This window comes from Coregonus lavaretus (assembly GCF_964263955.1).
Source record: "Coregonus lavaretus genome assembly, chromosome: 27".
Taxonomy (NCBI): domain Eukaryota; kingdom Metazoa; phylum Chordata; class Actinopteri; order Salmoniformes; family Salmonidae; genus Coregonus; species Coregonus lavaretus.
In genome coordinates, this window is record NC_140014.1 from 32,816,565 (window position 1) to 32,843,666 (window position 27,102).

At 47.8% G+C, this 27,102-nt stretch overlaps 1 protein-coding gene across 1 annotated transcript; it reads left to right on the forward strand.

The window, feature by feature from the left end:
- Positions 1-22,369, forward strand: LOC311102974 (A-kinase anchor protein 6-like; the record flags this gene model as incomplete). Its single annotated transcript, XM_084144479.1, has 5 exons — positions 1-18; positions 200-418; positions 13,472-17,023; positions 18,170-18,286; positions 22,322-22,369. 5 exons carry the CDS (start codon positions 1-3, stop codon positions 22,367-22,369), a joined length of 3,954 nt encoding a protein of 1,317 aa, XP_084000605.1.
- Between the last annotated feature and the right edge of the window lie 4,733 nt (positions 22,370-27,102).

The following is a 27,102-nucleotide window of genomic DNA, read 5'->3' on the forward strand; positions in this document are numbered from 1 at the left end:
ATGGTTACAAAGGCTACTGTAACTGGTCCTCTTAAACCCTACTGTACACTAATGGGAAGTTGTGAGCAATGTACTTCAGGTAAAAAAATATATATTTTTTTATGTAAAATGTAAATTGACACTCTCTCTCCTTCTTTTGCCTTTCCCCTGCCTCTGTCCCCTCTATCTCATTCCCCCCTCCACTCTCCTCCCCCTCCAGTCTCTGTGTCTGGAGGTGCGTGGGAGGCGTAAGGGCATGTCCTTGGTACTGAGGCTGTCCCAGCGGCTGCAGGAGGAGCAGGCGCAGCAGAGCAGTCCAGACTCAGAGCAACAGGCCCTGCAGCTGCTGACCGTCAACCTGGAGCGGCGCTGGGAGGCCATCATCATGCAGGTGCTGCAGTGGCAGACCCGCCTCCGGAGGGCCCTGGGGACAGATCAGGTGAGACCTCACACCCTGCATGGCACCACACGGTTCAAATACTATTAATATTGACCTGACGCAATAGGGGAAGAGGGTGGAATATGTAATATACAGTCCATTCAGAAAGTATTCAGACCCCTAGACTTTTTCCACATTTTTTTACATTATAGCCTTATTCTAAACTGGATTACATTGGGTTTTTTCTCATCAATCTACACACAATAACCCATAATGACAAAGCAAAAACAGGTTTTTATACATTTTGATGATGCTGCCACCACCATGCTTCACCGTAGGGATGGTGCCAGGTTTCCTCTTTATTTATTTATTTATTTCACCTTTATTTAACCAGGTAAGCAAGTTGAGAACAAGTTCTCATTTACAACTGCGACCTGGCCAAGATAAAGCAAAGCAGTGCGATAAAAACAACAACACAGAGTTACATATGGGGTAAAAAAACATAAAGTCAAAAAATACAACAGAAAAGATATATACAGTGTGTGCAAATGTAGCAAGTTATGGAGGTAAGGCAATAAATAGGATATAGTGCAAAATAATTACAATTAGTATTAACACTGGAATGCTAGATGTGCAAGAGATTATGTGCAAATAGAGATACTGGGATGCAAAAGAGCAAAATAAATAACAATATAGGGATGAGGTAGTTGGGTGGGCTAATTTCAGATGGGCTGTGTACAGGTGCAGTGATCGGTAAGGTGCTCTGACAACTGATGCTTAAAGTTAGTGAGGGAGATAAGAGTCTCCAGATGGCCTGGAGCCAGTGGGTTTGACGACGAACATGTAGTGAGGACCAGCCAACAAGAGCGTACAGGTCACAGTGGTGGGTAGTGTATGGGGCTTTGGAGACAAAACGGATGGCACTGTGATAGACTACATCCAATTTGCTGAGTAGAATGTTGGAGGCTATTTTGTAAATGACATCGCCAAAGTCAAGGATCGGTAGGATAGTCAGTTTTACGAGGGCATGTTTGGCAGCATGAGTGAAGGAGGCTTTGTTGCGATGGGACGTGATGCTTGGCATTCATGCCAAAGAGTTCAATCTTGGTTTCATCAGACCAGAGCATCTTGTTCCCCATGGTCTGAGAGTCCTTTAGGTGCCTCTTGGAAAACTCCAAGTGGGCTGTCATGTGCCTTTTACTGAGGAGTTGCTTCCATCTGGGCACTCTACCATAGAGGCCTGATTGGTGGAGTGCTGCAGAGATGGTTGTCCTTCTGGAAGGTTCTCCCATCTCCACAGAGGAACTCTGGAGCTCTGTTAGAGTGACCATCAGGTTCTTGGTCACCTCCCTGACCAATGCCCTTCTCCACCGATTGCTCAGTTTGGCCGGGCAGCTTCAATGCTGCAGAAATTTTTTGGTACCCTTCCCCAGATCTACGCTTCGACACAATCCTGTCTCGGAGCTCTACGGACAATTCCTTCGACCTCATAGCTTGGTTTTTGCTCTGACATGCACTGTCAACTGTGGGACCTTATATAGACAGGTGTGTGCCTTTCCAAATCATTTCCAATCAATTGAATTTACCACAAGTGGACTCCAATCAAGTTGTAGAAACATCTCAAGGATGATCAATGGAAACAGGATGCACCAGAGCTCAATTTCGAGTCTCATAGCAAAAGGTCTGAATACTAATAAGGTATTTTTGTTTTTTGTTTTTATTTATAAATTTGCTAAATTTTGGTTATTGTGTTTAGATTGATGAGGAATTTTTTTATTTAATCCATTTTAGAATAAGGCTGTAGCGTAACAAAATGTGGAAAAAGGGAAGGGGTCTGAATACTTTCCGAAGGCAATGTGTATGTAACATTTACCACCACTCAGACCAGGTGACTCAGCCTGGCCCCGCATGGCAGAAATCATACAGGTCTGACTGTAAAGACACCTAGTCCAGGGATGTTTGACCACTCCTCAAGAGACCTGGGTGTCTCCTGGTTTACTCATTTAACTTCAAAATGTAGCGCTTAGATACAGCTGGTCATGTGGATATACTCTGTACATGTATGTACTAGCAGCTAGCCAGCTATACATTCTGTTTCAGTCATAAAGGTTCAGTTTATGCCCTCTAAAGAAGCTCCCCAACTCTAGAACAAGCTATTTATGAGTGGTATTATTCCTCTCAAAATGAGCTGTCTAGGGGTAAGTTATTTAGGCCAGCGACAGAGAAGGAAATGTAGTGCACTGTAATAATAGTGATGTATACTGCACGGAAAGTGGCTGTGGTACATTTGGATATACAGTGGGGAGAACAAGTATTTGATACACTGCCGATTTTGCAGGTTTTCCTACTTACAAAGCATGTAGAGGTCTGTAATTTGTATCATAGGTAAACTTCAACTGTGAGAGACGGAATCTAAAACAAAAATCCAGATAATCACATTGTATGATTTTTAAGTAATTAATTTGCATTTTATTGCATGACATAAGTATTTGATACATCAGAAAAGCAGAAATTAATATTTGGTACAGAAACCTTTGTTTGCAATTACAGAGATCATATGTTTCCTGTAGGTCTTGACCAGGTTTGCACACACTGCATCAGGGATTTTGGCCCACTCCTCCATACAGACCTTCTCCAGATCCTTCAGGTTTCGGGGCTGTTGCTGGGCAATACGGACTTTCAGCTCCCTCCAAAGATTTTCTATTGGGTTCAGGTCTGGAGACTGGCTAGGCCACTCCAGGACCTTGAGATGCTTCTTACGGAGCCACTCCTTAGTTGCCCTGGCTGTGTGTTTCGGGTCGTTGTCATGCTGGAAGACCCAGCCACGACCCATCTTCAATGCTCTTACTGAGGGAAGGAGGTTGTTGGCCAAGATCTCGCGATACATGGCCCCATCCATCCTCCCCTCAATACGGTGCAGTCGTCCTGTCCCCTTTGCAGAAAAGCATCCCCAAAGAATGATGTTTCCACCTCCATGCTTCACGGTTGGGATGGTGTTCTTGGGGTTGTACTCATCCTTCTTCTTCCTCCAAACACGGCGAGTGGAGTTTAGACCAAAAAGCTTTATTTTTGTCTCATCAGACATTTTTTTTTAAAAACATTTTTAGTCATTTAGCAGACGCTCTTATCCAGAGCGACTTACAGTTAGTGAATACATATTATTATTTTTTTATCCTGGCCCCCCGTGGGAATCGAACCCACAACCCTGGCGTTGCAAACGCCATGCTCTATCAACTGAGCTACATCCCTGCCGGCCATTCCCTCCCCTACCCTGGACGACGCTGGGCCAATTGTGCACCGCCCATGAGTCTCCCGGTCGCGGCCGGCTGCGACAGAGCCTGGACCACATTACCTTCTCCCATTCCTCCTCTGGATCATCCAGATGGTCATTGGCAAACTTCAGATGGGCCTGGACATGCGCTGGCTTGAGCAGGGGGACCTTGCGTGCGCTGCAGGATTTTAATCCATGACGGCGTAGTGTGTTACTAATGGTTTTCTTTGAGACTGTGGTCCAAGCTCTCTTCAGGTCATTGACCAGGTCCTGCCGTGTAGTTCTGGGCTGATCCCTCACCTTCCTCATGATCATTGATGCCCCACGAGGTGAGATCTTGCATGGAGCCCCAGACCGAGGGTGATTGACCGTCATCTTGAACTTCTTCCATTTTCTAATAATTGCGCCAACAGTTGTTGCCTTCTCACCAAGCTGCTTGCCTATTGTCCTGTAGCCCATCCCAGCCTTGTGCAGGTCTACAATTTTATCCCTGATGTCCTTACACAGCTCTCTGGTCTTGTCACGATTCAGACAGACGACCAGAGGACCACAATTGCGTCACACCAGAAAGTTTATTAAACTTAAGGGGAAAAGGGAAGTAGGGAGTGAATGAAGGCTCCAGGGGTAACAGGGATCCCGTCCAATGCGCTGGGTCTGTGCCCCCCCCAGTGGCAGCGATGCGTCCTATGAAGCCGGTGGTGGGTGGTCCAGAAGTCCTGGGGGGGGGAGACACAGACACAACAGGGCGGAATGAAACCAGGCAGCAGTACAGTTCAAGGGAAATCCAAAATACGTAGTAGCAAGGCAGAAGGCTGGTCAGAGTTACCGGGATTGAAGAGTAGTCAGGAGTCGTAATGGCAGAAGCAGGTCTGGATCTCCTGAGGCAGAAGAGTATCCAAAAAACAGGCAGGTCCGGGGTCACAAAACCAGGGTGAGCCAGAAGCGCGAGCAAACAGGTTCCGGGTGTGAGCTTTGCAGACGATCTGACACCGGAGAGCTGAAAGACAGGGCCTTAAATACTGGGAGAGGTAGTGGGTAATGCAGCGCAGCTGGCAGAGTAATTAGAGCAGAGCAGAGCAGGGACAGGTGGAGCTAGTTAGGCTGAGTAGAGAGAGTGGTGAGCAGAGTGGAAGAAAATTAAGGTGGTAACCCGGTGGAGTGAGAGGCCCATGACAGAACCCCCCCCCCAAGGGACGGCCCCAGAAGTCCCAAGAGCAACACCACGCCGGGCGGGAGGAGGGGAGCCGGAGGAGGGCTAGAACTCCTCCGAACGGTCCGAGTGAACGTCCTCATCCTCGGAGGAAGCCGGAGGGCCGTGGTCGGGAGACGGGACAGGTCCCGAGACAGGATCAGGCACAGGACAGGAAGCCGAGCGGGCCGGACGGTTAGGGACCCCTCTGGGGCGGCCCCTACGGATTGCAGGTTGATCAGGATGCCGTTGGTGGAAAGCGGTGATGAGAGTCCTATCCACAATCCGACTAGCTGGCACCCAGGTCCTCTCCTCAGGTCCATAGCCCTCCCAGTCAATGAGGTACTGGAGACCCCTACCCCTCCGTCTGGACCGAAGCAGGCGGCGGACGGTGTAAACCAGACCACCATCGACGAGCCGTGGAGGAGGAGGACCAGGCGCAGCAGGGACCAGCGGACTCTCATGGATGGGCTTAATCTTAGACACATGGAAAGTGGGGTGCACCCTCAGGGAATTAGGCAGTTGGAGCCGGACAGCAGTTGGGCTAATCACTCTTATGATAGGGAATGGGCCAATGAACCGAGGTGCCAGCTTCTGCGACTCCACCCTGAGTGGCAGGTTCTTCGATGACAACCACACCCTTTGACCAACATGGTAGGTGGGAGCAGGAATTCTCCGACGGTTGGCCCCGGTAGTGTAGCTGGCAACGGATCTGAGGAGTGTGGCTCGGGCTTGTGACCAGGTGCGGCGACATCGACGGGCAAAAGCAAGTGCAGATGGGCAAGTAACCTCCTCTTCCTGGCTGGCAAATAGAGGAGGCTGGTATCCATAAACACATTGGAAAGGGGACATACCGATGGCAGAGCAGGTCAGAGAATTGTGTGCGTACTCCACCCATGTCAATTGCTGCGACCAGGAGTGGGGGTTGCGTGAAGTCATGCATCGCAGTGCCTTCTCGAGCTCCTGATTAGCCCGCTCTGACTGCCCATTGGATTGGGGATGGAATCCGGAAGTCAGACTGACTGTGGCTCCCAGCAGGTGACAGAACTCCTTCCAAAAAGCGGAGGAGAATTGTGGACCACGGTCAGAAACTACATCCTTTGGCAGTCCGTGGATCCGGAAGACGTGTTCCAGGACCACCTGGGCGGTCTCCTTGGCGGTTGGGAGCTTGGGGAGGGGAATGAAGTGTGCCATCTTGCTGAAACGGTCAACGATGGTGAGAATGACGGTCATGCCACTTGAAGGGGGCAGCCCCGTGACAAAGTCAAGGGCGATGTGAGACCAGGGACGTCTGGGCACAGGCAGGGGCTGCAGCAATCCGGCTGGGGGCTGGCAGGACGACTTGTGTTGGTTGCAGATGGGGCAGGCTTGGACGAATTCCCGTACATCCTTCCTCAGAGAGGGCCACCAGAACCTCTGGGCGAGCAGGTTGTAAGTGCGGGTGGAGCCAGGGTGACAAGCTAGGCGGGAGTCATGTCCCCACTGAACGACCTGGGACCTCAGGTCTTCGGGGACAAAAAGGCGGTCAGCTGGGCAAGTGCTGGGACCTGGCTGGTTACGGAGAGCCTCCAGCACCTGTTCCTCAACAGCCCAGGTCAGAGCTGCAACGATGCAGGGACTTGGCAGAATCGACACAGGGTCCTTGGAGGGGGTGTCATCCTTCTGGAATTGATGGGAGAGGGCGTCTGGCTTGGTGTTGCGTGATCCAGGCCGGTATGACAGAGTGAAATTAAACCTGGTGAAGAACAGGGCCCAGCGGGACTGCCTGGAGTTCAACCGTTTGGCCGTGCGGATGTACTCCAAGTTCTTATGATCGGTCCAAACGAGAAATGGAATGGTGGACCCCTCCAGCCAGTGACGCCACTCCTCCAAGGCAAGCTTCACAGCCAGCAGCTCACGGTTCCCTATGTCGTAATTGCACTCAGAGGGGGACAACCGACGTGAGAAAAAGGCACAGGGATGGAGCTTCCTATCCTCCGCAGCCCACTGAGAAATCACAGCACCAACTCCCACATCCGAGGCGTCCACCTCCACAATGAATTGCCGGTCCACATCAGGCATCTGGAGGATGGGAGCGGAGGTGAACCTCACCTTGAGGGTACTGAAGGCTTTGTCGGCTGCTGGGGTCCAGGTGAAGGGTTGCTTGGTGCTGGTTAGAGCAGTGAGAGGGGCAGCAACGGTACTGTAGTTCCGGATAAACTTCCTATAGAAGTTAGCAAACCCCAGAAACTGTTGCAGCTTCTTTCTGTTCTCCGGAACTGGCCATGAAGTGACTGCTGATACTTTGGCAGGATCCATTTGGATACTTCCCTCTGCCACTATGTACCCCAGGAAGGCCACTGTCTTGACGTGAAACTCACATTTCTCTGCCTTGGCGTAGAGGGAATTCTCCAGAAGACGATGAAGGACTTGCTGGACATGGCGGGTGTGTTCAGACAGGTTTCTGGAGTAGATTAAGATGTCATCCAGGTAAACGAAGACAAACTTGTTTAACATGTCCCGCAGTACATCATTCACTAGAGCCTGGAACACAGCAGGAGCATTGGTGAGGCCAAAAGGCATAACCAGATACTCGTAGTGGCCTGTTGGTGTATTGAATGCGGTTTTCCATTCATCTCCCTCCCGGATCCGCACTAGGTGGTAAGCGTTTCTGAGATCCAACTTGGTAAAAACAGTGGCTCCCTGGAGCAACTCAAAAGCAGAGGTGAGCAGAGGCAGAGGGTAACGGTTTTTCACTGTGATGTCGTTGAGTCCCCTGTAGTCGATGCAGGGGCGAAGAGATCCGTCCTTCTTCCCCACAAAGAAGAAGCCAGCACCAGCAGGAGATGAAGATGAACGGATTAATCCTGCGGACAGAGAGCCATTGATGTAGTCCTCCATGGACTTTCTTTCAGGAGCAGACAACGAATAAAGACGACCCTTTGGAGGAGCTGTTCCAGGGAGGAGGTCGATGGCACAGTCGTACGGTCGGTGAGGGGGCAGAGATGTGGCTCTTGCTTTGTTAAACACCTCTCTGAGACCATGGTAGCATTCTGGGACATTGGAGAGGTCAGGAGCGGAGTTAGTAGGTACTGGCCGAGGGGGTAGTGCGGCAGCAAGCAGGCAGGTTCGGTGGCAGTCCTCTCCCCACTCCCTGATCACCCCGGTCACCCAGTCGAGCTGAGGGTTGTGCCGGCGGAGCCATGGGTAACCCAGGATGAGGGGTTGGCCTGGAGAGGGGAGCAGGTGAAACTGGATAGTTTCTTGATGGTTTCCGGACAGACCCATCGAGACCGGGGCCGTGACATGAGTGACCGATCCGAGTAAGTGTCCGTCCAGTGCCCGGGCAGGAATAGGAGGTGTCAAACGGAGGCTCTCCAGTCCCAGTTGGCGTGCCAGCTTGATGTCCATTATGTTGGCTTCGGCGCCAGAATCCACCAGAGCAGCCAGGGTGTGAGTTGAGTCAGAGAGGCGGAGGTGAACTTGCAGCAGGGGTTTGCGGTCGGAGGACTGGATGGTCATTGAACTCAACCGGACTCCCCCTATGCCCGGTGAGCTTCGGCCCTTTAAAGGGCAGGTTACCACACGATGTCCATCACCTCCACAATAGAGGCAGAGGTTTGAGGTGAAGCGGCGCTGGCGCTCTGCAGGAGTGAGGGAGGCTCGCCCAATCTCCATAGGCTCAGACTGATCAAGCTGACCTGGGTGAGTGGCAGTAGATGACAGGAGCCCAGTCGGATCTCTCCGAATGCCGGTAGTAGGTGGACCTTGGCGCCCCCTCTCACGACGACGGGTCTGTATCCTTCTGTCGATCCTGACAGTCAGTGCGATGGCTTCATCAAGAGTGGAAGGCAGTTCATGGGAGACCAACTCGTCCTTGATATAGTCAGCCAAACTATGGAAGAACGCGTCCACCAACGATGGTGTGTTCCAAGAACTTCGTCTAGCCAGGGTTCGGAAGTCGATGGAATGGTCTGCGACTGTACGCCTGCCTTGTCGAATACTGAACAGTTCACGAGACGCCTCTGCAGTGGGTGAATCCAGGTCAAACACCTTCAGCATCTCCTCAGCAAACAGGTCGAAGGTTGCACATGCGGGGGTTTGACGTTCGAACTCTGCTGTTCCCCAGAGTCGAGCTCGGCCCGTCAGGTGAGTGATGGCATACCCAACTTTAGCCCCCTCCGTGGCGAAGGTCCTTGGCTGCAAGGAGAACTGAAGTCGGCAGCTAGTCAGGAATGGCCGGACCTGGGTTGAATCGCCGTTGAACCGCTCGGGGTTTCCAATCTTGGGTTCCGGAGCAGCGGCTGCAATGACCGGGGCAGGTAACTCGGGGGCTGGGCTGGTGGGCAGACTGGCTGGGGTAAGGTTGGTGAGGAGTTGAATGATCATGGCGAGTTGTTGTTGCTGCTGCTGGAACTGCTGCTCATGCTCATCGGTTTCCATGTCGGGGAAAGTGTGCGCTGAGTCCATAATGGTCAGATCGTACTGTCACGATTCAGACAGACGACCAGAGGACCACAATTGCGTCACACCAGAAAGTTTATTAAACTTAAGGGGAAAAGGGAAGTAGGGAGTGAATGAAGGCTCCAGGGGTAACAGGGATCCCGTCCAATGCGCTGGGTCTGTGCCCCCCCCAGTGGCAGCGATGCGTCCTATGAAGCCGGTGGTGGGTGGTCCAGAAGTCCTGGGGGGGGGGAGACACAGACACAACAGGGCGGAATGAAACCAGGCAGCAGTACAGTTCAAGGGAAATCCAAAATACGTAGTAGCAAGGCAGAAGGCTGGTCAGAGTTACCGGGATTGAAGAGTAGTCAGGAGTCGTAATGGCAGAAGCAGGTCTGGATCTCCTGAGGCAGAAGAGTATCCAAAAAACAGGCAGGTCCGGGGTCACAAAACCAGGGTGAGCCAGAAGCGCGAGCAAACAGGTTCCGGGTGTGAGCTTTGCAGACGATCTGACACCGGAGAGCTGAAAGACAGGGCCTTAAATACTGGGAGAGGTAGTGGGTAATGCAGCGCAGCTGGCAGAGTAATTAGAGCAGAGCAGAGCAGGGACAGGTGGAGCTAGTTAGGCTGAGTAGAGAGAGTGGTGAGCAGAGTGGAAGAAAATTAAGGTGGTAACCCGGTGGAGTGAGAGGCCCATGACAGGTCTTGGCCATTGTGGAGAGGTTGGAGTCTGTTTGATTGAGTGTGTGGACAGGTGTCTTTTATACAGGTAACGAGTTCAAACAGGTGCAGTTAATACAGGTAATGAGTGGAGAACAGGAGGGCTTCTTAAAGAAAAACTAACAGGTGTGTGAGAGCCGGAATTCTTACTGGTTGGTAGGTGATCAAATACTTATGTCATGCAATAAAATGCAAATTAATTTCTTAAAAATCATACAATGTGATTTTCTGGATTTTTGTTTTAGATTCCGTCTCTCACCTGCAAAATCGGCAGTATATCAAATACTTGTTCTCCCCACTGTATGGGCTAGACGTCCCAAATGGTACCCTATTCCCTATATAGTACGCTACTTTTCACCAGAGCCCAGAGGGTAGTGCTTTATATATGGAATAAGGTGCAATTTGGTACGCGGCCTTGCATATGTATACATATGCATATGTATATTTTGTATACATCTGGCCCTTCATTGGACACTGTGTTAACAAACCTCCAAACGAGCTTCAACGCCATACAACACTCCTTCCGTAGCCTCCAACTGCTCTTAAACACTAGTAAAACTAAATGCATGCTCTTCAACCGAACGCTGCTTGCACCCGCCCATCCGACTAGAATCACTACTCTCGGCGGGTCTGACCTAGAGTATGTGGACAACTATAAATACCTAGTTGTCTGGTTAGACTGTAAACTCTCCTTCCAGATTCACATTAAGCATCTCCAATCAAAAGTTAGATCTAGAATCGGCTTCCTATTTCGCAACAAAGCCTCCTTCAAACATGCCCTCGTAAAACTGACTATCCGACCGATCCTTGACTTTGGCGATGTCATTTCCAAAATAGCCTCCAACACAAATTGGATGTAGTCTATCACAGTGCCATCCGTTTTGTCACCAAAGCCCCATATACTACCCACCATTGTGACCTGTATGCTCTTGTTGGCTGGCCCCCACTACATATTTGTCGCCAAACCCACTGGCTCCAGGTCATCTATAAATCACTGCTAGGCAAATCCCCGTCTTATCTTAGCTCACTGGTCACCATAGCAACACCCACCCGTAGTCTGCGCTCCAGCAGGTATATCTCACTGGTCATCCCCAAAGCCAACACCGCCATTCCTTCCAGTTCTCTGCTGCCAATGACTGGAACAAACTGCAAAAATCTCTGAAGCTGGAGACTCTTATCTCCCTCACTAATTTTAAGCGTCAGTTGTCAGAGCAGCTTACCGATCACAGCACCTGTACACAGCCATTCTGAAATTAGGCCACCCAACTACCTCATCCCCATATTGTTATTTATTTTGCTAATTTGCACCCCAGTATCTCTATTTGCACATCACCTTTTGCATATCTATCATTCCAGTGTTAATACGAAATTGTAACTATTTTGCACTATGGCCTATTTATTGCCTTACCTCCATAACTTACTACATTCGCACACACTGTATATATATTTTCTGTTGTATTTTTGTCTTTATGTTTTGTTTACCCCATATGTAACTCTGTGTTGTTGTTTTTATCGCACTGCTTTGCTTTATCTTGGCCAGGTCGCAGTTGTAAATGAGAACTTGTTCTCAACTTGCTTACCTGGTTAAATAAAGGTGAAAAAAATTATTGACAACATTATATACACCCAGCCGAGAATACAGAGAGCTCGTCCAAAATGGCACCCTATTCCCCATTGGCCCTGGTCAAAAGTAGTGCACTATGTAGGTCAGCGTTCCCCAACTCGGTCCTGGGGACCCCAAGGGGTGCACGTTTTGTTTTTTGCCCTAGCCCTACACAGCTGATTCAAATAATAAAAGCTTAATGATGAGTTGATTATTTGAATCACCTGTGTAGGGCTAGGGCAAAATCCAAGACATGCACCCCTTGGGGTACCCAGGACCGAGTGTGGGAAAGGCTGCACTATATAAGTGCACTACTTTTGACCAGGGTCTATTGGCAAAACTAGAGCACTATATAGGAAATGGGTGACAATTTAGTACGCAGGCAGTGTGATGTCTGGCAACTTCAGACTGTTCTACAATATACATAACCCCCCTTTTTCTCATGAATGTGTAATGGCACGAGGCTCAGCTCCAAATAGTTAAAATAGAGTTGTCACTCTGTAAAGTACCTCTGTTTCCTTCAGTCTGTTTGTGTAATGTGGAGAACAGATGGAATCACCATTAAATCTGTAGTGAAATCCCCACCACCACCACCACACATCCCTTATGTAGATCAGATGGACATATTCACCCATAGTTCATAGTCTCTCTCTCTCTCTCTCTGTCCTCTTGTCTGCATTCCTGGGGGGACAGCAACGTGCTACTGTGCACGTGGGGAAGAGAGAAAGCCAGGCAGGGTTTGGCTGGTTGTCTACTGTGTTATATCCATTCCAGTACTGCAGGGAGAGAGAAGACAAATAGCAAAGGCCACTAGGACTCTGACCTTGCAGGCTGAAGTCCAATTTTACATGGAGGATGTGTCCTGAATAGGGGGGAAACATATTCGGTTTGTTTGTAAATGAAACACTGTGCTGAATGATAAAAGGAGTGTGGTCACTACTGCGCTAGTCCCTTCTCTAGATGTCCCACCGCCTTTTCTAGCATTTATGAAAATGAGAATTTTTTTCAATTTGGGTATTTTGAGAGTGTTTACCTTTTACCATTCCATGTGCCGGCCGAGGAGGTGGATGGAAAACATGATGTTTAAAGGCAATTATTCTGCTGTCAGGAAGTGGATTTCTGGGTTCTTGTCTTTGTCTTATTAGTTGGCTATCAGGTGAAGTGCTTGATAAGACTGGCTAGCTACTGCTCCTTGTGTTGTGACCATTTGGTTATATACTATAGGTGAAAGCTTTAGTTCAGATATCTAGGGTGAGTTTCCCAAAACCTTCTTAGCACTAAAAACATCTTAAAGGGGCAATCTGCAGTTCAAACATCAACAAAGCAGCCATTCTGCCATTGTTTTGGTAAACAGCTGAGGGTGGATGAACAATGGTCGTAGTGGAAACTCACCCCTGGTTAGTTAGTTAGATAGGTGCTTGGTGCATCATTTAGTCCAGTGTTAGCTAGGTCAGCTGAGGCTGATTGATTCACAGATGAAGGTTTTATCCTGCATTAGCAACCCCAGCTTATAGTCATTAGGATTTCCTTTATCAGCAAGAAGAGAATAAACAGAAATCTAATAGAAATTCATTACAGAGGGTGTGCCACATAGCAAGTGCTAGATTTACCACTTTATTCGATTAATGAGATAAAAATGGCTAATATAAATAGGCCCTCTCTCTTATATTAATGAGATGCCAAGCAATTTGTATAATTGTGTCCTCCTTAGCAAAATGTCTGTGTCTAAGCACATTTTAAGACGATGCAGTCTTTAGAGAATCGTGCTATGCAATGCTTTGCTTTCTCCCCAAAATTGAAAGGATTAACCTTGTATCCCAAAAAAATGGAACAGCTCTTAATTTTTTTAAATTGATTTTCAACCAGTAAATTTGAGCTTCTCCCTTTTATCTCTCTGTCTCTCTGAAGGTCCCAGGGAACATCGTAGAGGCTGGTCTCATGGACCTCCACGGCCCAGCTGAGGACTCCTGGGAGTGGGATGAAATGGACATGACCATCGTGGAGCACATGGAGCCAAAGGAATTTGATGACAAACAAAACGCTGAATGTGAATCAGGTCCTGGATCCCCTGGGGCCGGTTTAAACTATGACATGTCCGAGTCGAGCCCGCGTGTCACTCAGCGAGGGATGTCCTTGAGCGAATCGTCTGGAGTGACACCTCTGTCTTCTCAGCGTCCCAATGTCTATCAGGTGTACAGCCTGCATAATGTGGAGCTTTACAGACAGCCTCACTTCCCCTCCGTACACAAGACCTCTTCTCCGGCAAAAGCCGGGAGGAAGCAGCCTCTTCTGAAGAGCCTGAGCAAAGACTCCTCCTTCTCATCTGTAGAATCCCTGCCAGACCTCCTAGGGGGTCTGCTTGTCTGGGGAAAGCAGGGGGGACACGGCGGGGAGTCCGCCCGCAGATCAGAGAGCGAGAGCGGGATAGTCAGTGAGGGTGAGACAGAAACAACTGCCAACTCCGAGGTCTGTCTAGATGACCCACGGAGAGGAGGCAGCACCTCCCTCAGACCCCCCACAGGAGTCAACTCGCCTGGGGAAGACGACGACGACGAGGGGGACAGGGTGTGTGACGAGGACATTGACAGGATCCTAGAACGGGCCAACAAGGTAGCGCTGTATGGGGACAGTGTGTCTGTGACGGCGCTGAGAAAGAGAGACCAAAACAGATCCAAAGCAGGGAAGAAGAAGAGAGGAGGAGGAGAGGAGGGAGGTGGAGGAGGGGAGAACCGGAGGAGACACAGGAGAGAGTCCAACGTGGAGATTCTGATCAACGGACGTGGCCTCAGGCCTGACTCCGAGGAGGAAGATGAGAGGAGAGTGACAGGGGAGAAGGGCCGTAGAGACAGAGAGATCCCCCATCTGTCCCAAGGGTCCTCCCTGGAGTCCCTGTATGCAGCGGGGGAGCTATTTCCATCCGGCAAAGACAATCTCCAGCACTCCACGTCTCTGGAGAGCTGGCTGGCCCCGTGTAAGAGCTGGGAGGAGGCCGAAGGAGAGGGAGGCAGCCAGGGCAGCCTGAGGGAGCTGGGCCTGGGCACCGGAGCTATAGAGCCCACAGGGGAACTGAGCCACAGGACTCTGGAGCTCCTCAAACGCCTGGAGAACATCCAGACCCCGCTACACGACCTGAAGATGACACGCAGCATCTCTGACATCACACTGCAGAGCAGCAGCTCCCTGCGCCACCCTGGGGTGGAGTATGGACCTGGGGGGCCTGGGCACGCTGGGCGCCTCTCAGGGGGCCGGGGTGGATCCCCCTCCTCCGTCAACAAGAGCTCGGCTGCGTCTCTGACAGAGCTGAGCAGCACAGAGGACTCGTCGGTGGGCACTGAGGACCTGGCCGTACTGAGGAACAGCTGCTGCCTGCTGGACTCCAACGCCTCCTTCAGGAAGCACCACCACCGGGCCCAGCCGGGGGATCACCACGGAGGTCATGGGGGTCACGACGAGGCGGACGCCAGCATCAGCATGGTGGTCAACGTGTCATGCACCTCGGCCTGCACTGATGACGAGGATGACAGTGACCTTCTGTCCAGCTCCACGCTGACCCTGACTGAAGAGGAGTTGGGTATCAAGGAGGATGAGGAGGATGACAGTGACCTTCTGTCCAGCTCCACGCTGACCCTGACTGAAGAGGAGTTGGGTATCAAGGAGGATGAGGAGGATGACAGTGACCTTCTGTCCAGCTCCACACTGACCCTAACTGAAGAGGAGCTGGGTATCACCTCTGAAGAGGAGTACATGGAGGGGTCCTTAAGCCTGGGCCTGGAGTACATGAAGAACGAGTTCCACAACTGGATCCACAATCCCTCCCGCTCCCAGCAGCAGTCCCAGTCCAGCTGCGGTTGGGACAAGAACCAAGGGTATGACCCTCTAGGGGACGAGCTGCAGTGTGGCACCCTATCCAAAGACCGCACCAACAGGCCGTCTGTAGGCAATGAGCGCTGCTCCTTCCTAAACCGCTCAGCGCTGAGGCTCCTGGAGTCCCACACCAACAGCAACGTGAAGAAGGAGTGTCTCAGGACGTTGCCTGACGTGGTGGACACCAACAGGAAGAACGCCACGCGGAGCTACATCAGCCAGTTTGTAGATGACATGGAGAACGGGAATGTGGACAACTCCCACATCAAAGGGAAGGATGAGGACAATGAGCTGTTACGAGAGGAGGGGAGCCTCTTCACCAAGAAAGGGGAGTGCTTCAAAGACTGTTATGTGAACGAGTCAGTGGTGAACGGAGGGGACCAGCAGAGGGGCATGGGAATGGCCACTGCCACCACGCCGTCCTTGTGTGAGACGCTGTCCCAGCTCCAGGCCAAGGAGTCCTCTCTAGAGAGCCAGCTCAGAGGGGAAATCCCCTGCCAGAGCTCCAGCCACTCCTCCCCCTCTCTCTCCCCACTGGAGGACTGCCGTGGCTCCCACCACCACCACGCCCTGCAGAGACCACCCCGCTCTGGAAACAACAGTCAGGAGAATCTCTTCTCCTCATTCCTCAGTGATGTCCACACCCAGCAGAGCATTGGAGATGCCAGCTCCAACCCCGGCCCAGACCCCAACTCAGACCACCCCTGCTGCAGCCACCTCCACCCCCAGGTGCCCCCATGCCAGGACCAAAAGAGCCAGGAGAACATGCACAACTTTGTGATGGAGATCATCGACATAGCCTCAGTGGCTCTGAAGAACAAGGAGAGCCAGGCAGAGGACAAAGAGAGACCCGGCCAGACTGGAGCCCAGATCAGGGACAAAGTCCTGGAGCAGTCCCACCGGCCCATCCACCTCCACAAGGGAGACTTTTACTCCTACCTGTCTATCAACTCCCACGACTCAGACTGTGGAGAGGTTAGCACCTATATAGACAGCAAGAGCACCACCCCCTTACTGTCGACTACCCCAGACATCAGGGACAAGGAGATGCTGTTTGAGGCTTGTACTGAGGAAGTGTACCTGGGACCTCCTCTCTGCTACAGCATGGCTGTCACCAAGAGGCCCAGGAGGCACAGTCCCAAACTAATGGACTGCTACTCCTCCTCTCCCTCTCCTGCTGCCCAAAGCCAGAGTCAGAGCCAAGCACCTCTGCCCACCTGCAATGAATACCAAAAAGCACATGGTATTTCTCCTGGAAGTATAGCTTGGAGACAGCTACAGTGCCATAATGAGGCTTCTTATCTTAATCCGTTACCATGTGAAACCCTGATAGACACTGTTGAATGTTTTGCAGATACTCAAATGCTTGAATCCAATATTTCCCCTGTAATGACTAAGATAAGGGTCTCTTGCTCCAGTACAAATCCTTTAAAAGAGGAAGGCAGCCTCTGTATTAATCCTAAAATTAACTGTCCCCCGATAAGAAACTGTGATAGGGATGAAAAAGGGCCTACTTCACAGTGGATGAAACATAATAATGTCAGGAAAAGCAACAGCTCTCTTCAGGAAGTCAAGTCAATTCATAAACAGAAGCAGGTGAGTTAGACATTACACCCTTTTTACACCCACCCTCCAATCTCCACGTAATGGGACTGGTGCGCATTTCAGCCTGTTATGTATTCATATCTGTGACTAAATATTGAGGAGGTCTTTTTATTCACTCCTTCATTCACCCCCCCCCTCCCTCCTCCTCCTCCTCTTCTTCCCTGAAGTGTCGATGGAAGAGGGATTTGCTTAGCATCTTCCGATTTAGAATGTTAAGGTCTACGGAACAGAATAATCATAATCAATCAGATTATATTATGATTCATAAGCAATAATTCCCGGCGAAGAACCATTAGTTAATTTCATGAATGAATTGCTCTATTTCATATGCTAAGTTGCCACTTCCCTGGCTGCTCTCTTCAGAAACCTGATGCTTGACCTATCACACCGTTATCTGCCTGTGTCAATTGGTGAATAATTAAGTGATTACCTTGTAAACTGACGTATTTATAAAAACATCCAACAAAGGAAGCTAAAAGGTGGGGTAGTGTGAGCTGGGGTACACGTAAGTATTCTTCTACAGACAGGAAATGTAATTGATACACAAATCTTTACAAACATATTATTTTCAAAACTGTTAAGACAATTCTCAACAACAATTTAGCTACTTGTTGTTTTAAGTCATTTACCCTAACCCTATGTTATTTCTTCATCTCTTGTAGCTAAAGAGATATGAGTGGATTAGAAAGGACTATAGAACATATAAAACCACCAACAATTAAATTCTAATGTGGTTTTGATTTATTTTCTCTCTCTCTTACTCTCTCTCCCCCACCTCTATTTCTCCCTTTCTCTCCATCTCTCTCTCTTACTCTCTCTCCCCCACCTCTATTTCTCCCTTTCTCTCCATCTCTCTCTCTTACTCTCTCTCCCCCACCTCTATTTCTCCCTTTCTCTCCATCTCTCTCTCTTACTCTCTCTCCCCCACCTCTCTATTTCTCCCTTTCTCTCCATCTCTCTCTCTTACTCTCTCTCCCCCACCTCTCTATTTCTCCCTTTCTCTCCATCTCTCTCTCTTACTCTCTCTCCCCCACCTCTATTTCTCCCTTTCTCTCCATCTCTCTCTCTAACGCTCTCTCCTCCCCCCATCTATCACGCTCTCTCTCTCCCCCTCTCTATACTGTCTCCTCTCCTCAGTCTCCAAGGTCAGGCCGTGGTTGTGGGGAGGTCGGGGGCCAGGGCCCCCGGGGTAGTGGCCCTGTCTTAGTCAACTCATCTGCTTCAAAGACTGGAACTGCCAGGCCCCAGGTCATGGTACGTACAGTATGATGAGCACTGCCACACACACACACACACACACACACACACGCATGGGCACACGCACACACAAACACACACAGACCCACACACACACCCTCTCAGGCTGTGTACTCTACCTGGGAAAATGGCCAAAGGGGTTTCTCCCTCTCATCGTAGCGTTGCATTGCAAACACATTTTCCGCCTCATTCCATACTGCCAGTAAGCACATTCAAAATAAGTTTTGCCATTCATTAAAAAAAAGTACTCTATTTCTTTTCACCCCTCTCTGCAGAACATGTTCCATTATAAGACATAACAGCGTATTTCTGGCATTCATGACGCAAGTGCCTCAGTCTAGTAGTCAAACAATGTTATGATTCAAGTGCCTCAGTCTAGTAGTCAAACAATGTTATGATTCAAGTGCCTCAGTCTAGTAGTCAAACAATGTTATGATTCAAGTGCCTCAGTCTAGTAGTCAAACAATGTTATGATTCAAGTGCCTTAGTCTAGTAGTCAAACAATGTTATGATTCAAGTGCCTCAATCTAGTAGTCAAACAATGTTATGATTCAAATGCCTCAGTCTAGTAGTCAGACAATGTTATGATTCAAATGCCTCAGTCTAGTAGTCAGACAATGTTATGATTCAAATGCCTCAGTCTAGTAGTCAGACAATGTTATGATTCAAGTGCCTCAGTCTAGTAGTCAAACAATGTTATGATTCAAGTGCCTCAGTCTAGTAGTCAAACAATGTTATGATTCAAGTGCCTTAGTCTAGTAGTCAAACAATGTTATGATTCAAGTGCCTCAATCTAGTAGTCAAACAATGTTATGATTCAAATGCCTCAGTCTAGTAGTCAGATAATGTTATGATTCAAATGCCTCAGTCTACTAGTCAAACAATGTTATGATTCAAGTGCCTCAGTCTAGTAGTCAAACAATGTTATGATTCAAGTGCCTCAGTCTAGTAGTCAAACAATGTTATGATTCAAATTAGAGGGAAACTCTACTCTCCACAAAGTTCTCCTTTACCAGCAAATTGGTTTGAAAACGATGTATTATCTAACAATGTCACGCTCGCTGACAGATGCGGACCAAGGCGCAGCGTGATAAGCGTACATTCTTTATTTAGTACACACATGAACCAAAACAACAAACGAAACGATACGTGAAGTCCTAGGTTATACACAAAACCTAAACGGAACAAGATCCCACAAATAACTAGTGCAAAACAGGCTGCCTAAGTATGGTCCCCAATCAGAGACAACGAGCTACAGCTGTCTCTGATTGGGAACCACCCTGGCCAACATAGATCAACACGATCTAGAAACAAAAACATAGAAAACAAAACATAGAAAATCCACACCCTGGCTCAACATATAAGAGTCCCATGACAAACAAGGGATATGTATCGGCTGGGGTTAGCCGTTCCCTTATACCCTTTCCTTACTGTCTTTCATGCCTTCATCAGAAACTGCTGGAAGAATGAGCGCCTTTGGTTGAGTAGTCAAATCAAATCAAATCAAATCAAATTTTATTGGTCACATGCGCCGAATACAACAGGTGCAGACATTACAGTGAAATGCTTACTTACAGCCCTTAACCAACAGTGCATTTATTTTAAACAAAAAAGTAAGAATAAAACAACAACAAAAAAGTGTTGAGAAAAAAAAAAAAAGAGCAGAAGTAAAAAATAAAGTGACAGTAGGGAGGCTATATATACAATAGAATAAAGTGACAGTAGGGAGGCTATATATACAGGGGGGTACCGTTGCATAGTCAATGTGCGGGGGCACCGGCTAGTTGAGGTAATATGTACATGTGGGTAGAGTTAAAGTGACTATGCATAAATACTTAACAGAGTAGCAGCAGCGTAAAAAGGATGGGGTGGGGGGGCAGTGCAAATAGTCCGGGTAGCCATGATTAGCTGTTCAGGAGTCTTATGGCTTGGGGGTAGAAGCTGTTGAGAAGTCTTTTGGACCTAGACTTGGCACTCCGGTACCGCTTGCCGTGCGGTAGCAGAGAGAACAGTCTATGACTAGGGTGACTGGAGTCTTTGACAATTTTGAGGGCCTTCCTCTGACACCGCCTGGTATAGAGGTCCTGGATGGCAGGGAGCTTTGCCCCAGTGATGTACTGGGCCGTACGCACTACCCTCTGTAGTGCCTTGCGGTCAGAGGCCAAGCAGTTGCCATACCAGGCGGTGATGCAACCAGTCAGGATGCTCTCGATGGTGCAGCTGTAGAATTTTTTGAGGATCTGAGGACCCATGCCAAATCTTTTTAGTCTCCTGAGGGGGAATAGGCTTTGTCGTGCCCTCTTCACGACTGTCTTGGTGTGTTTGGACCATGATAGTTCGTTGGTGATGTGGACACCAAGGAACTTGAAGCTCTCAACCTGTTCCACTACAGCCCCGTCGATGAGAATGGGGGCGTGCTCAGTCCTCTTTTTTTTCCTGTAGTCCACAATCATCTCCTTTGTCTTGGTCACGTTGAGGGAGAGGTTGTTGTCCTGGCACCACACGGCCAGATCTCTGACCTCCTCCCTATAGGCTGTCTCATCGTTGTCGGTGATCAGGCCTACCACTGTTGTGTCGTCGGCAAACTTAATGATGGTGTTGGAGTCGTGCCTGGCCATGCAGTCATGGGTGAACAGAGAGTACAGGAGGGGACTGAGCACGCACCCCTGAGGGGCCCCCGTGTTGAGGATCAGTGTGGCAGATGTGTTGTTACCTACCCTTACCACCTGGGGGCGGCCCGTCAGGAAGTCCAGGATCCAGTTGCAGAGGGAGGTGTTTAGTCCCAGGATCCTTAGCTTAGTGATGAGCTTTGAGGGCACTATGGTGTTGAATGCTGAGCTGTAGTCAATGAATAGCATTCTCACGTAGGTGTTCCTCTAGTCAAACAATGTTATGATTCAAGTGCCTCAGTCATCCTGAAGAATACATCAATGACTTCACAGTTTCATTCCAATCCCTGCTGAGAGTCCCTGAGCAAAGTCACATGTACTCACTGCTGACAGCACAAAAATACTTCGTATACAGTAAGCATTTAGCCTTACTACAATTTTTTTAATACAGTATGAATTTAGCCTTACTAAAATACTTGTAATACTTGTAGGCATTTAGCCTTACTCAACCACAACTCCCTCACCACAAAGGCAAAATGACCTTTTCTCAATATTAGATGTGTACTACAAAAGGCCAATCACCTCAGAGCTGTATTTCTCCGCGCCTCTGTATTAGCTACAATAGCATGAACAAACTGTTTCTGAAGGGAGAGTTGCATGCCTTTAGAACAGTGTAGACTGTTTGTAAAAGGACTGGGCTGTGTATTTAGTTATTAGTTATGTGAGGATGTCATCCCCCCCATGGGCACCCCTGGGGCTAAACACTCTGCTGACTCCCCTCTGAGAACCCCCTGTCCCCCCTCTCCCCCGCTGTCCCCATGCTGTCCAATGCCAGCCCTCAGGGCAGGACTCATGAACACAAGCCAAACCCTGGTAGTCTGTACACACACACACACACCCAGCAGTCATGCCCCCTATCCCCATGCCCGTGCCAGCCTCAGAGAGCACAGCTAGCTACACCCAGCAGTCATGTAAAGCTGTATCTGACCCCCCGTGGTGCCGCCTCGTCTGGCCCACCTGTTCAGCCCCGCTGCACGCCACACCACTATAGAAGGGGAACGGGTGCAATTAGTCCTATGGTGAATACTGACCATGAAGCACTGCTGAATGAATCAGTCAGTGTGTACCATGGCCTGTGGTTTAGAGACTCATGTAAATAGTGTTGTTGTGTATACTACAGAGGTGTTGCATCACAGCGTGGTTTGTTGAACATTGTACATTGAGGACAAATGTTTCAAATACTTGCCCTTCATATTGTGTTTTGGGGAATATACAGTACGACGTAGTATTGTAATAGATCACTGGTAGTGTTTGTGTGAGCTGGTCATTACTAAAAAAAAGTGAAAATAGCTACAGAACAGATATTGTGTAATGGTAACTTCACTGACATTCGTACTGTATGGATGTTTGTCTTGTCTTACAGAGACTGTCTGGGAGTGTAGCCTCAGCCACCTCCAAGGCTCAGCTGTGAGAGAGGAGGGTCCATGTCTGTGTGAAGTGTCCATCCTGATGGCCTGTGGCCTGGGCTCTCTCCCCTGTTCCCCTGGTCCATGGATCTCCCCAGCCTGCTACTCAAGCTTCCTCTTCTTCCTTCTGGCTACTGTAATACTGACCTTTGACCCCTCAGTGACCCCCAGAGTGGGTGAACTCCGACCCCCACCGTCCTCTGCTCCTCCAGTCCGTCCCAGACTGTAACTGAGCTACCTCACTGCTCTGCCACCCACCATGCAAACCCTCACCAAACACAGACACATACTTCTTCCGCCAGTTTGTATGGCATTTCTCACTATCTCACCGGTACTCTAGAACCAGCTGCAGATGTTATAAACCCAGGGCACAAGTTTTCCTTGTTTGCTGCATCAGAAGAAGGTAAGGTACAATTTGAAGAGGACACATTGAGTGGACGAGTACTTTGAGAGTTGCTGTTTGGTGATTAGTTCCATCCTGTCTGGACAGAACAGAACAGCACTGCTGAGAGTTCCAGAGAGTTCCAGCTCCATGGCAACTTGTGTTAAGAAAGAGAAAGCTAGAGAGAAAGAGAGTGATTGTTCTGGCACTCAACTGATGGAGGAAATGGAAGTTGGACCGATATCATAAAGAAAGCCAAATGCAAGTAGATCTATCTATGCAACACTGCCCAGGCTGGAAACAGCTGAACGGTGTTGTGTAGTAAAAGATTGATGACGACTGTTGACGTAAATTCAGCATCTATCTACCATTTCCTTTTTTTTATTCCTAAGACATAAAGGGAGGGTACGACTACGAGGGAAGGTTTTACACTTAAAACATGTGTGCCTTGCTATTGTTGTTTCTTATACCATTTGGTGAAAACACTGCTTCCCCAGTTAGGTGTTCAAAAGATGTAGAGAAGAGGAAAAGGGACAACAGCAAGGTTGAAACAGGCATCCATATAGATGTATACGTTCTCCAACCTTGACGTATCATGATGGTGTACATGCTTTGTGTTTAGTGTAAAACTGTACGTGTTCTGTGATGTGGAATATTATCAGCCTTAAAGTGCTAGACTGCATGGTTAACAATAAATATACAAACATGTTGGGAAATTAACTTAATTTATTGGAAACCATTTGATTACATGCATTTTCTGTATGTAATTCACCTGAAACAATGTACAAGCATTCTTCATTGTTGATCATTTCTTTTCTCAACACTATAAATGAAAAATGAATAAGAGGAACATTAAATGGGAGATGTGTCTGTGTCTAGGAGGCCATGATTGGGGATTCGAGGAGTTAGTACTAGGAAAAACAGCTGATTGACAAGACTGATTGAGGTTATATGAAAACATATGTTTAGGGATGTCATTGATCGTTAACTACAAAATGCTACATAAAGTGTGTGTCAGCATCCAAATGGCAACCCATTCCCTGTATAGTGCACTATATAGGAATAGGGTACCATTTGGGACACACATCAACAGTATAGTCATTACATTGAGTGTCGCCAGTCACACAGACACAGACATTAGCATGAATAATCGGTTGTTTACAGGAGGTGCTGATGATTCTGAAGACGATGGGACAGGAGAGATGATCCTCTGAGCCCATCAGCGAATCAGCTCTGGAGGTACGTCCCTGTCACGCACACACATACATACATACGGATGCATGTAAACACACACTTTTGCACACACACACTTTTGCTCACACGCGTGCATGCACACACACTCTTCTCAACAGCCAATCAACCTTTCCCTGATTGCCTAGACTAGACTAGCCTTGATGACCCTTTACTGTAGTCGTCCATTTGGTCTTATGGAAGATGCATGTTTGTTGATGATAAGTGTGTTCTTACATCAGAGCAAATCAGACAGAAAAATGAAAATGGTATTCATTGTTTATAAAATGACTGTTAATAATACTTAAAACATCAAGTTGTGTAACAACAGTTTCCTCAGCCATCAGCAGCCATGTTACAAGCTGTATGTAGATCTAGCAGACTGCAGAATACAAACACTGCATGTTATAGCACATTATGAGATGACTGTTACTTTCCCTACACTACTATCTAAGTTCCAAAAGGATTTTTGATTCTTATTGTTGCTGAAAGGTTCAGACTTGACTGATATGATTATTACATTAGAATGGAAATGCATTCTTACATTGTCCTCAAAGAAACATTACATGTTAAAAGTTTTTTTTTTCTTCTTTTTGCAATTAACAAGATATTTTTGCAAGAAATGGAAATGGCTTTAACGGGAGTAAAGGTCATGTGTATTGAACCATGGTGGCTTTGCAATTACCACCAGTCAAAATGTTGATTTGGTGTCCTTGCTTAAGCATGGATGGGAAAATTAATAAGATGGCTGGCCACTCTTTGTTGAAAAGATCACACATGATTACGCCACATCAGAAAGACAAGAAGGGAAATCATTTTTCTGTGTAGAAAGTTAGGAAAGGGAGGGATAAAAGAGTCCTGTTATTTAAATCAAATAAAATGTTATTTGCCACATGCGCCGAATACAACAGGTTTAGACCTTACAGTGAAATGCTTACTTACAAGCCCTTAACCAACAATGCAGTTTTAAGAAAAATAAGTGTTAAGTAAAAAATACATAAGTAAAAAAATTCAAATAACTAATAATGAAAGAGTAGCAGTAAAATAACAGTAGTGAGGCTATACAGTGGGGGGGAAAAGTATTTAGTCAGCCACTAATTGTGCAAGTTCTCCCACTTAAAAAGATGAGAGAGGCCTGTAATTTTCATCATAGGTACAAGTCAACTATGACAGACAAATTGAGAAAAAGAAATCCAGAAAATCATATTGTAGGATTTTTTATGAATTTATTTGCAAATTATGGTTGAATATAAGTATTTGGTCACCTACAAAGAAGCAAGATTTCTGGCTCTCACAGACCTGTAACTTCTTCTTTAAGAGGCTCCTCTGTCCTCCACTCGTTACCTGTATTAATGGCACCTGTTTGAACTTGTTATCAGTATAAAAGACACCTGTCCACAACCTCAAACAGTCACACTCAAAACTCCACTATGGCCAAGACCAAAGAGCTGTCAAAGGACACCAGAAACAAAATTGTAGACCTGCACCAGGCTGGGAAGACTGAATCTGCAATAGGTAAGCAGCTTGGTTTGAAGAAATCAACTGTGGGAGCAATTATAAATGGAAGACATACAAGACCACTGATAATCTCCCTCGATCTGGGGCTCCACGCAAGATCTCACCCCGTGGGGTCAAAATGATCACAAGAACGGTGAGCAAAAATCCCAGAACCATACGGGGGGACCTAGTGAATGACCTGCAGAGAGCTGGGACCAAAGTAACAAAGCCTACCATCAGTAACACACTACGCCGCCAGGGACTCAAATCCTGCAGTGCCAGACGTGTCCCCCTGCTTAAGCCAGTACATGTCCAGGCCCGTCTGAAGTTTGCTAGAGTGCATTTGGATGATCCAGAAGAGGATTGGGAGAATATCATATGGTCAGATGAAAACAAAATATAACTTTTTGGTAAAAACTCAACTCGTCGTGTTTGGAGGACAAAGAATGCTGAGTTGCATCCAAAGAACACCATACCTACTGTGAAGCATGGGGGTGGAAACATCATGCTTTGGGGCTGTTTTTCTGCAAAGGGACCAGGACGACTGATCCGTGTAAAGGAAAGAATGAATGGGGCCATGTATCGTGAGATTTTGAGTGAAAACCTCCTTCCATCAGCAAGGGCATTGAAGATGAAACGTGGCTGGGTCTTTCAGCATGACAATGATCCCAAACACACCGCCCGGGCAACGAAGGAGTGGCTTCGTAAGAAGCATTTCAAGGTCCTGGAGTGGCCTAGCCAGTCTCCAGATCTCAACCCCATAGAAAATCTTTTGAGGGAGTTGAAAGTCCGTGTTGCCCAGCGACAGCCCCAAAACATCACTGCTCTAGAGGAGATCTGCATGGAGGAATGGGCCAAAATACCAGCAACAGTGTGTGAAAACCTTGTGAAGACTTACAGAAAACGTTTGACCTGTGTCATTGCCAACAAAGGGTATATAACAAAGTATTGAGAAACTTTTGTTATTGACCAAATACTTATTTTCCACCATAATTTGCAAATAAATTCATTAAAAATCCTACAATGTGATTTTCTGGATTTTTTTTTCTCATTTTGTCTGTCATAGTTGACGTGTACCTATGATGAAAATTACAGGCCTCTCTCATCTTTTTAAGTGGGAGAACTTGCACAATTGGTGGCTGACTAAATACTTTTTTTCCCCACTGTATGTATATAGGGAGTACCGATACAGAGTCAATGTGCGGGGGCACAGGTTAGTCGATGTAATTGAGGTAATATGTACATGTAGGTAGAGTTAAAGTGACTATTTATAGATAATAAGCAGAGTAGCAGCAGTGTAAAAGAGGGGGTGGGAAACAATGTAAATAGTCAGGGTAGCCATTTGATTAGCTGTTCAGGAGTCTTATGGTTTGGGGGAGTAAAGTGTGCGTGAGTGTGAAATGTCACTAACTTAGGGAATGTTTTAGGGCGTGGTTGTACAGTTCAGAAAGTTTTCTCTCTAACAAACGAAGGACGGGAATGACTCAAGGCAAAAAGGTTTTACGTTGCAGTCTGATGGTCTTTTAGTAGCATTTAATACAGTTCCATCGTTGTTGATGGCCTTGTGTGCTTTTGAGAGCATTCACGGTCTTCTGTTACATTTCCAGAGATGGATAGAATCATTTCCTC